At 36.7% G+C, this 12,348-nt stretch overlaps 1 protein-coding gene across 1 annotated transcript in view; it reads left to right on the top strand.

Moving 5' to 3' along the window:
- TRPM6 (transient receptor potential cation channel subfamily M member 6) overlaps positions 1-12,348 on the top strand; it is a 166,597-nt gene that overhangs the window by 131,477 nt on the left and 22,772 nt on the right. The window contains exons 28-31 of the mRNA XM_023509005.1: positions 2,652-2,775; positions 5,237-5,328; positions 6,763-6,821; positions 9,540-9,565. Coding sequence (XP_023364773.1) covers positions 2,652-2,775; positions 5,237-5,328; positions 6,763-6,821; positions 9,540-9,565 — 301 coding nt within the window. The remainder of the gene's footprint in view (positions 1-2,651; positions 2,776-5,236; positions 5,329-6,762; positions 6,822-9,539; positions 9,566-12,348) is intronic.

Here is a 12,348-nt window from a genome sequence, read left to right as displayed (position 1 = left end):
AGAAGGAAGGAAGGGGGGGGGGAGGGAGGAAGGAAGGGAGGAAGGAAAGGAAGGAAGCAAGCCTGCCCACAGTTTTCTGATTCATGAATATAAACCATTTCCCACTCCATTTGACTCTTCTTTAATTTCTCCATCATTTTTGTAGTTTGCAGTATATAAGTCTTACAAAGCTTTTGTTAAATGTATCCCTAAGTATTTCATATTTTAAAATCTTATTATGATTGTAATTATTTAACGTTTTGAATTTCTGATTATTTATGGTGTACAAAAGAATATTTTTCTGTTGGTCTTGTACATGTTCTGTTACCTCACAAAAAGGACTTGTTTCAGGAGGTTTTTTGGTAGCTTCTTTAGAATTTTACATCTAACTGATTATATTATTGACAAATATAGTTTTACTTCTTCCTTTCCAATCTGGTTGTGTTTTGTTTCTTTCTTTTTTTTCCCCCTAATTACACCGGCTAGAGCTTTTCGTACAATATTAAATAGAAGTGGTGAAAGCAGATATTGTTTCCTTGTATCTGCTTTTAGGGGGAAAGCATTTAGTCTTTTACCAAGTATCATGTAGATTTTTATGTAGATGCCCTTTATCAAGGTGAAAAACGTTTCTCCTATTCCTGTCAGAGAATTTTTATCATTAAAGGATAATGGCATTTGTCAAAAGCTTTTTCTGCAACTCCTTAGATGATTAGATGGTTCTCCTGTTGATTGTGTTAATATGATGAATTGCATTAATTGATTCTGTCATGTTAGAATTAATGTTTAGAATATGAAATCAACATTGCTGAGACAAACTCCACTTAGCCAGAATGTATTTTTTTTTTATATATTTCTCTCATTTTGCTGAAATTTTAGTAAGATTTTTTGCATCTATATTCTTGAGAGATATTTGCCTTTAGTTCAGTTTTATTGTAGTGCCTTTTTCTGGGTTTGGTATTAGGGTGATTCTAGGTTTATTGGTGAGTAGGGAGGTGTTCCCACCTCTTCAGTTTTCTGTGATTTTGAAAGGCATTGATGTTATTTCAATCTGAAATATTGGGTGGCATTAACCAATGACACCATCATTGTGGGAAAGATTATAACCTCAAATCAATTTCTGAAATAGGCACCGAGTCAACCAGGTTATCTAATACTTCTTGAAAGAGCTTTGTTTGTTTATTTCAAGGAATTTGTCCATTTCATTTAAATTTTTGAATTTATTGCTATAATGTTAGTTACAGTCTCTCTTTTTTCCTTATAGTCTCTTATTGTCTGTGAGCTCTGTAGTGACATCATTTCTTTCATTCCAAACATTTAAAATTTGTGCTTTCTCTCTTTTGTTTTCATGATCAGTCTGGCTACAGGTTTGTTTATTATATTGATCTTTCCAAAGAACCGGCTCTTGGTTTCCTTGATTTTTTTTTCTGATTTCTATTTCATTTACTTCCACTCTTATCTTTATTCCCTCCTTATTCTATTTACTTTGTGTTTAACTTCCTCTTCTCTTTCTAGTTTGGTAAGTTAGAAACTTTGCTCATTGATTTGAGACTTTCTTCTTTCATAAGGTAGACATTTAGCGCTATAAAATTCCCTTTTTAGCTCTGTCCTACACATTTGGATAGGTTGTTTTCATTTTCATTCAGTGAATCTTTTTATATATGGTTAGAAAGCCTTAGATACGAATTAGCAATTCTGTGAGATTTCACCTTTCATGGTCTTAATACCCTGCTTCACTTTTTCATTTTACACTTACTTTTCCAAATAATAATCTGGATGCATTTAAAAAAAAATACCCTGTTTCCATTTTAGAATAAGAACAGAAGTGAAAAGATAAATATTGAGACAGTTATGTAAAGCCACCTTTTAAGGATGAGATTTGTCTCAATAAGGAAAGCTAATTCTTAGCCTTCTTTCAGGGAAAAATACCATGAGTTGCTAGAATTCCTTGAAATATGCCTTTAAGTCGATTTCCTTTTGGAGTAGTTCAGATGGCTAGCGTTTGATCAAAAATTGCAACTGAGCTCAAATACTCAGTATTGCATTTGTTTATGGCTTTGTAATTACCAATTTACCCCATTTGTTTTGTACCTGAGACGTGCCTTGGGCAGCTATATTATTGGCTATCTTTTATTTTAGTGATGAGGGGAATGGAGCTCAGAGACATCAAGTGATTTGCCCAAGTTCACATAATTTCTAAGTGACGGAGTTAGAATTCAACGCAAGTTCTTTGGCTCCAAACCTTATGATTTTTTGCTCTACATGAGTGGTTCTTAAAATAGGATCTGCTATCAGCAGCATGAGCGTCTCTTGGGGAACTTAGTAGAGATTCAGCTTCTCTCCCCTCCCGACTTACTGCATCAGAGATCCTGAGGGTGGGACCCAGTGTGTGGGTCACCCCTGCGCCTCAACCCTGGGTGATTTTGATGCACACTTGGGTTTGAGAACCTCTGCTTCATACCCTGGTTCTTAATCATGATGACAAAAAGAAATCACATGGCTGCTTGTATCCTCCCAGCCTGAGTGATGGGAGCTGCCAAAAATTCCCAGGTGATTCTAATATGCAGCCAATGTTAACAACCACTGCTCTTCAGCAAGGTGCCTCTCTCTATTAATGTGACTCAGAATGCTTTTGGATGAATGTACTGTGTTCCAATGAGTGTATTTCTTTCCAGATCATAACAGTCAATGCCTGCTGTCAAAATGACCAATTAAATCCAGGGCCAGGAGAAAATAATATCTCAGAAGAAGAGGAGTGCAACAAGAACTGGCTTACTGTGTCCACATTTAGTGAGATAAGTATGTAACAGTCAGCATTCCTAGATCCCCAAAACCCCTGGTGGAATTTTCTTGGGGTATGCTCTTTAGACGGTTGGTTGGTTGTCTCTGCTTGTCATTTCACATGGAAATGAGGGAAAGAGATGGTGGGAACACTCTAAGGAAAATAGCTCCTTTCTTTTTTGAATTTTTAAGAACAAAATTTCATTTGTTTAAAGGAATCCAGAAAAGAGAGATTAAGCTTTAGTAGTCTGTTATATTCAAAGCTGTTGAACCTCAGAGTTCCACAGGGCATTGATTTAGCCAGAATTACAGGGTGGGGGATTGTCCAATTATATAGATTCTTATAGTACATGTGGGCACTGGTGGGGTTAGGATTAGAGTTTGGACCATACATAGAATTCAGTGGATCAAGTAAAACTTGTTTTTTTACTACTGCTGACATGTCATGTGTATTCTGTGGGCAAGTATCCTATAAGGATATAAGTACAATTAATGGTGTTGTAGGGGAAAGAAGACAGATCAACCAGCTAGGTGTGAAAACTATGAACTAGTCACGGAATATGAAATAAGTGAGGCTAGAGCATGAACATAAAGGAAAGTGATGATAAGAACTTCAGATTTCTTGCATTAGATCAGAGACCTTTGTAAATTTTTAAACGGATAGGATTATGTGATTAAGGAATCATAAAGATTTAAAATTATTTAAAATACTAAATTTAAGGTACTAATAGAAATTGCTACCATGTTTCTTTAAAATCCTGCTTGCCCCATATGGCATGTGATTGTCAACTAAGGAGTGATTTTTGTCCTCCACCCCCATCCCGCACCCGCCCTCCTCATGCGACATTTGCAACCTCGAGATATTTTTGTTGTCACATCTAAAGTGGGCGGGAAGTGCTCTTGGCATCTAGTGAGTAGAAGCCAGAGATGCTGCTGAACTTCCTACCATGCGTGGGTCAGCCCCCCATGACGAGGAGTTATCCAGCTCAAAATGTCAATGCTAAGATGGGGAAATTCTGGTTTAAGTTTAAAAAATATTCAATTGTCTGTTAAACCACTGAGAATCAAGTAGACTCAAAACTGATTGGAAAACATTAGAAATTAAATTGTTGGGAATCCTCTCAATTTATAGATATGGTTCAAGAGCTTACTTGTCTTGCCTTAAATCACACAGTTTACTAGAGACCATAGATTTGAGTAGACCAAATCCTACACCTAAAAACATGATTCTAGGACCAATTACAAATATGTTCATTTTACTTATAAATGTCATGTTTTGCAGGGAACAGGCTGTGAGGTGGCAGGGCCCCTACAGCCTGGGAAATGCTCAGGAAGTGACCCCCAACCACTTCTCCTTTAACCACATTGTTTTCACTTGCCAGAAGTCACATAGCCCAGGCATACTTTCCTTATTATTGGCAAGCACACAATTTTTCCTCTTTAAGGTTGATATCTACCCCATGTGCCAAGATTTATGCAATCTTGTTAAGATACTGTATAAATAAAGCTGTTTCCAGAGTTCAGATGTTGTCTGCAGCCATCAGCTGCATCAGACCTTCCGATCCCATCCTATCTCTTGTCTCTGTGCATTTCATTCTCATGTGCGTTTGGGTCTTTTGTGTCCCTCTTCTTCACTTCCCACCATTTCCACTTCTTGCATTGCATTTCACTTTCCTTGCATTGGTTCATGAGAACGTATTTATATTATCTATGTCTCATGTATCCTATTTTTTATAACTAGAATAATTTGGGTTTAGACAATTCTATATCATTCTTACTTCAATTAGTAAGTTCTTTCCAATGAATTTCAAACAGAGAAAGAGTCAAGTGGCAGGAGGTTTCTGGGAAAGAATAACAATGAGTATTATTATCAGAATTAATCCAACCAAGTATTTATTTAATAGTTATTATGTACCTACTATATGCAGTAGGTACCAGGTAGAGAAAATAGCGAGAGTGATCCTCATCATTCTTTTAAAGAAAAGGCTACAAATTAAACCTGTTTGATGATATTCCTTTCCATCTTTCCTTTGTTGTTCCTTTTAAGTAGCCTACTATGAGGCTTGAGGCAGTTGCTAGGGAAGGAGTTCTAACAATTTGGAGCAAAAATTTTACATGTTTTTAAATAAAACATGGGCTGTAGTGTATAGGAGAAGGTGAATATAAAAACCTGACTAAAGGTGTTGTTTTAGAGGAGGACAGATTATGGATCATTTAATTCTTGACTTTGGTAGAGAAGTATAAGTTGTTATAAATGTAAAAATAGGGAAGAATAGAAATAGAATATATCACTTCCAACCTCCCAAAGGGGGGGGGGGAAAGGATAAGGAAACTTGATAAAACTTGCTAAAAACAGAAAGAGAAAACTATATCCAAGTTTAAATGAATGTACTGGTGTTCGGATTTTTCTATTTGGGAACTGTGATTTGAATGTAACACATTTTCATGTATTTTCTAATCTTTTCTTCCTTTTTACAAGGTCTAGAACATTATTTATGTCAGAAAATGAAAACTAGAGAAATTGAACAACGTGCTATGCAAGTCAGTGATTACCTAAAGCAGTCTCAAGAGGTAAAAATATTTTGATAGATTGTTTTCTTTTTAATTCAAGCATGCAATGCTTTTCTTGGCTTTTATGGTCCTTAATTGACTTCTGATTTTTATCAGCCTTCGATTTAATCTTTGTTTTGAAGCTATGTTCTGTTGGATCCCTGCTCAGTTCCTTTTTAGTGCCCCCACATTCTTTTTTCCTTTTTGTTCTTTGTGCAATTTACCTTTCCACCCAATAATTTATTGTGGGGATGGTCAGCATGAGAGAGAAAGGATTCAGAAATTTTTGCAACTGTTTTCAAATCACAAAAGTTGCATAGAAGGAAAAATAAGATATTTTCTATATACTTTTAAGACGTAGATCTAGAATCAACATGTAGACTCTATGGGGAGACAGATTTCAGCCCAATCTGAGGAGAAATTTTTAGCAATTGGAGCTTTCCAAGCATGGAATGGTTTATTTCTGGAGGGCATGAGTCCCTTGCTAGTGAGCTTAGTCAAGTATAGTCTGAACAAACCTCTTTGCAGACATGACAGAGAGGATGCGAGCACTACAGGGGGAATGACCCTCTGTGTTTCTCCATTGCTGAGATTCTCTGATTCTGCTGTCTGTTTTTCTTAGCGTGTGCAAATATGTGCCTTGTTTTAGTGTCACTCACCCTGTGGGGAGTGTGACTAGTTAGAGGAACTCTTTATCTATTTGAACTTGGGAGTGTCTACTAACAATCCTACATGCTCTTTTAGGAATGGTGTATGTGACAGGTTTTGAGAAGAAAATACAGGATGATTTGAGGGTAATTGGAGGGAGGGACCTGTGCTTAATTAAATCTTGGCTCTGCCCCGTCCTATGTTCCAACGCTATATGCATCAACTCACATATAAGCTTCATTAGCTGTATTCACTAAAATGGGGCTAATGCCATCCCGAAGAGATGACTGACAGGGGACAACAAAAGTAACCTGTATGAAGATGTCTAGAGTAATACCTACCCTGTTCTGGTTCTTAAGAAATGTTATTTGAATTTAAATAGGAAATAGAACAAGTCAAATTCAAGGTGATATTATTTTAAATAATCATCACCTCAAACAATAATCCAATCACAGGATGTAATGACAGGATGATCTCTGTTGTCCATCACTTTACCCCTTCATTCTTTATGTGCCATTAACTAATTTTGTATGTGTAGTCTCGTTTCTGTAAAACCTTTCTTATATTACATTTTCTCTCTGATGTTCTCATAAAGGTAATTGCGTTCTGTTAAAAGTCCATCAACACATCAAGGTACTGTGTTGACGTTACGTATCTTTCTAGCTTAGGGTTAGTGTGTTTATCAATAGACAAACAGGGAAAGGGAAAAAAATATCCTCCAAGGAGTGTGTTTTGTAAACACATTACTGGAAAATTGGAGTGGGTATAGGTCGGGTCCACATTTAATGGTCTTTCTGTCCTGCTCAGGATTTGAGTGAAACTTCTTTGTGGAGTTCCAGGAGCACTGACCCCAGGAGAAAATCCCTGTGAGTATTTCCAAATGTCTCTCATTACTAGTCTTTGGCTTCTACTTTTTTATCTTGATTAGGAATAAAGATTTAATTCGGTCAGAAAAGGAGTAAAAACAAAACAAAACAAAACACATGTCATATAACAATATTTTGTTAGCAAGAATGACAATACTTCCTTCTCTGGAGTTTTTCTGTTTCTGACAGTGAGGTATCACCTGACTGCCTTTTAATAATATAATGAAATATGTACTTCCACAGCAAATTAAACATTTTCCTTTACAGTTAAAGAACCACACACAGAATAATGATTATCGTATCTTTTGGGATAGATAAGATTGTGAATTTGCATCGAAGAGTAGAAATATATCTGTTTTGCCTGAAGGAATGGATTGAACACCTGATTATGTTTATTCCCTAGTTTTACAAATTCTTTTCTCATTTCCCCCCCTTTTAGCTTATGAGGCTGATCTTTCTTATTTTTGGTTTCTCAGTAACATCCTAATAAAAATACTGAGACAGAAAGAGAAAGGAAGAGAGGATGCAGAGAGAGAGAACATAGAGAATTCACATGTTTGTATATTTGAGCATCCTGGAATTTTATTTATTCAGAGAAATAAAATTTGAAAACCAACTGAGCAAAGATTGTTCCATTTGGTTTATAGTATTTTCTGGACTTTTCTAGTGTTTTATGGATTCTTCTAGTTACATCAACAAATTAACCATATAACTGTCAGGGACCGAATTTAGAACCATCTACTTAGGGCCAGTTGGTACTGGGCAGGTAGACAGCAACTTTCAGTTTGCGGTCAGCTCTGAAGGTGGCCTTTCCCTGGAGTTTTCATGGTCTCCATGCAAGCCTGCCTCCAGACTTAAAGGACACATGACTTTCTTCTCCCCAAGGTTTAGTAGTTAGTGCTCACGCAGGGTAGTGGTTTATTGCAGCATGAAATTAAACAATAATTGTAATTGTACTTTCTTCCCTAAGGACCTTCAGTAGTGGAGATATTCTTTGAATGCATTTATTCAGACTTGCCTGTGGCCACTTGTGCACTTGAGCAGGGCAAGTAACAATTTAAAAAGAGCTAATTTCAGCCTGTGAACATTTAGGGGCCACGTGGGCTAATGAAACTGATTTGTAGGCTTGTCCAGAGACATTCATAGACTCATTTGTAGGCATCTTCTTTGCATAGTTCAGGAACCTGTTAGTTTAATTGATCCAGAAGAACACAAACATTAAATTTTATATATGTTGTGTGATCACGTAGCTAATTAAACACCACATAACTGCTTTTCAGTTAGCTTAGGGCGTACACAGTAAATGACATACATATCTGGTGCTCATTTTTCTATGAAAATAATTGTAGGGTTGTAAACTTCTCTACTGATAAAGATAGAGATCGGATGAAATCTTTTAAATACTTACTTTTAAATACTTACTTTTAAATACGTATATACGATCATGTGTCTGTTAACAACAGGGATACTTTCTCAGAAATGTGTCGTTAGGAGATTTCATCACTGCGTGATCATCATGGAGGGCGCTTATGTAAACCTAGATAACATAGCCTCCTACCCACCTAGGCTATATAGTATAGTCCATTTCTCCAGGCTACAAACCTGTATAGCATGTTACTGTGCTGAATACTGTAGGCGACTGGAACATAGTAAGTATTTGTGTACATCTAAATATAGGAAAGGTACAGTAAAAATAGGGTACAAAAAACCAAAAGTGGTGCATTTGTGTAGGGCGCGTACCATGAATGGAGGTTGCAGAACTGGGAGTTGCTCTGGGTGAGTCAGCCAGTGAGGGGCAGGTGAAGTAAAGGCCTAGGATATTACTGTATGTAGCTGTAGACTTTATAAACACTGGACACTGAGGCTACACTCAATTTATAAAAGCATGTTTTCTTTCTTCAATAATAAATTAATCTTAGCTTGCTGTGACATGTTTTACTTTATTAGTTTTAGCCCTTTGACTCTTTCGCACTAACACTTAAAACACAAACCCGTTGTACAGCTCTATAAAAATACTTTCTATCAATTCTTAACTTTTTTACTTTTTAAGATTTTTTGTTAAGAACTATGGTACCCACACATTAGCCGAGGCCTACACAGGGTCAGCAGCAGCATCAGTGTCGCTGCATCCACCTTCCCATCTTGTCCCGCTGCAAGGTCTTCAGGGTCAGTAACATGCACGGGGCTGTGATATCTCCGGTGATAACAGGACCTTCTTCTGGAATTTCTCCTGAGGGATTTGCTTGAGGTGGTCTTACAGTTAACTTTTGCTATTTTTAATAAGTAGAAGTACACCCTAAAATAAGGATTAAAAGTAAAGTAAATGCATAAACCAATAAGTCAATTATTATTATTACCAAGTATTATGCACTGTGCATGATTGTATGTTCTGGACTTCATGTGACTAGGAGCGAATAGGTTTCTTTATACCAGCATCTCCACAGACACATGACCACTACAGTGTGTTATGAGGTTGTGATGGCTGACATATCACTAGGCATAGGAATTTTTCAGCTCTATTTTGTTCTTATGAGGCCATTGTCATATGTACAGTCTTTTGTTAATTGAAATATCATTATGGGGTAAATGACTGTATTTATATTTTATTTATATAGATAGTACATATATAAGGTTACTGTTTCAAATGCTTTTTTTTTTTTCTTGATCGTTGGAAGATTTAAAACAGCATTATCTAAATATCTTCATTTTTCCAAATAGGTTGAGAAGTTCAAATGGAATTGACAGTAAGTTTTTATATTTAAGTATTTCTTTTTTTAGTCTTATTAATGGTAAGGTCACTGTCTTGAGTCTTTAGAAGCTCTTGAAATCATATTTATGATTTCTGTCTACTTGAAAGGAAAGTAGAACCGTGAATATCTATTAGACAAATCAAGATTGATTTTTGGAATGACCTGTTTTGATTGCGATTTTCCCATTTTCTCTGTGAGTGAGGTATAATCACTGAGATCATGTCAATTATTGAACAGCTGTGTCACTTTTTTACATATTGCTCTTTAAGAATCATTCATAAGATTATGGAGAGACACATTTTCCTGGATGGTTTCAGTATAACCCCATGCCCCAAACAGCTAAATAGGACTAGGTCACCTGAACGGCTGTCTGGTAAAGACACTCTTTATAGCTATTCTCAAAAGTTTGCCACAGTCTCTCAGCTCCTTTCCATATTCTTTTATTTTTTTGAGACAGAGTCTCACTTTGTCACCCTTAGTAGAGTGCCATGGCGTCATAGCTCCTAGCAACCTCAGACTGTTGTGATGAAGTGATTCTCTTTCCTCAGCCTCCCAAGTATCTGGAACTACAGGCATCCACTACAACACTCAGCTATTTTTAGAGACAGGGTCTCGCTCTGGCTCTGGCTCAGGCTGGTCTCAAACTTGTGAGCTCAAGCAATTTACCTGGAGTACTAGGATTACAGGTGTGAGCCACGGTTCCTGGCCGCTTTTCCAAATTCTTGATGTGGAGTGGGCACCTTCCTCTTCAATACTCTTGTTTAATCTCGCCTTCTCGAGTTTTCAGTACCTCCTTTGTTGTTGATTTCTTTTCCTCAACCTACTAACAAATTTAAGTCACCTTCTATATGAAATAAAAAATAGTCCTTTTTTTGATTTACATAGCTGTCAAACTGCCACTTCTATCCTTCATCTCCAAATTAATTGAAAAAGTGATAACATTTGATCTTCAGCCTGTCTCACTGTCACTTTTGAAACTCCCAACTGCTAAGTCACATGACCTCTATTTAGTCTTTAATGAACTTGGGGCGTTTGATGTTGACCCTTTATTCCTGTTGGGAACTCCCTCCTTTCTGTTTCCTTGAGGCCATGCTTCTCTTGCTGTCCCATTTTTTTGTTGACTTATTTTTGGTTTTTCCTATAGACTCTTTTTCTTTCACCCCAGCTAGAAATATTAGTCGTTTGCAATCTTCTTCCCATTCCATTGCTCTTAGCTATCAGTCTTGCTTTCTAACTCCATTCTACCTCCCGCTGGCGTCTTTAAAGTTATCTGTGTTTAATCTTACTGCTCCTGCTTTAAAACTGCCCACATTTATTTTCCTAAATAAAAGCTGTATACTTTCATTTTCCTTTGAGTTTGTGTTAGCATTCTGGTTGATTTCTTTACCTTTGAACTTTCCTGTGTTTCTATTAGATTTATCTTTCTGAATGATAAATCATCATTTTTATAAAAGCCTTCAATGGTTCCCTGTTGCCTAAGGATAGACTGCAAATCCTGATTTTTTTTTTTTCAGTACTCTTGACAGCCTGATTCTAGTTCAAATTTCCAAGCTTGTATTCGTGATCTCTTTCATTTGTTACTTCTGCCTTGCAGAATATGACCAACTACTTATTACCACCTCCCTGCAGAGATCTAAAAAGCATCTCAAACAAAGCCAACATCCTCCTCCTTTATCTCAGGAAATGGCAACTCCAACCTTCCAGTTTCTGAGACTAAAGTCTTACAGTCATACTTGTCCCCCTATTTTTCACATTCCCGTGTCTCATCCATCACTAAATCCTTCAAAATATATCAAGAATCTGATCACTTCGCTACTCCCACGTAACACCATATTTCAAGTTACCGTCATCTCTTCCTTGGATTACACACAGTATGGGCTCCAAACTGTTGCTCTCTAACAGTCTAGTTCCAGAAAGTAGCTGGAATAATCCTTTTCTGAAAGTTGAACGAAGTCACTCTTTGCTCAAATCACATTCCATCTCACTTTATAAAACCAAGTCCAAACACAGCCCGCAGGCCCTGTACTGCTTCCCAGCAACCCTCCAAGCTCATTCAGTGTGCTACATTCTGGCCACATTCTCCTCCTTAAACGAGGTGGGCATGGCTCTGCCTCAGGGTGTTTGCACTTGCTGTTACCTCTGCTCAGAAAACTTGTCATTTATTCATGTAGCTCACCTCCTCTCTTCCTTCAGTCCGCTCACACTTCACGTTATCAGAGAGGCCTTGCCTAACCACCCTATCTATATAAAATAGCAACTTCCCCATTCTCTACACTTCTAATCCTCTTTCCTTGTTGCATATAACACACACATACTATGCTATATATACTACCCATTTATTTGTTTATTTATTTTCTATTTACCTTTACTAGAATATACCCAGAGACTTCATTTTGATTATTGCTCTTTCTCTTGAGTGTAGACTAATAATGCCCAGAATATAGTAGATGCTTAATAAATATGTGTTGAATAAATATAAATGAGATCTCATAGCTCCTTAAGTGATAAAACCAGATTGAAATTTAGCTTTATCAGACTCAGATGACCGTACCCTTTAAGTATCTTATACTGTTTATGAAAGTCGTACCTTTCAGGTAGAATTAATATGCTCCATAAACCTCTTTACATAGCTCTATTACATACATTACTTAGAAAGCTATATTGTGATTATATTTATAAGTCTTTTATAGTATGTTATATTTGCTTTTTAAGTAGCACATCTTACATCTCTCATGCCTAGCATGACAGACAGTAGGAGCTAAACACTTTTTATTGAG

The sequence above is a fragment of the Otolemur garnettii genome, unplaced genomic scaffold (genome assembly GCF_000181295.1).
Source record: "Otolemur garnettii isolate 467f Iridium unplaced genomic scaffold, OtoGar3 scaffold00006, whole genome shotgun sequence".
Taxonomy (NCBI): Eukaryota; Metazoa; Chordata; class Mammalia; order Primates; family Galagidae; genus Otolemur; species Otolemur garnettii.
The sequence above is the reverse complement of the archived record's forward strand: the minus strand, read 5'-3'. Positions and strand labels throughout refer to the sequence as shown.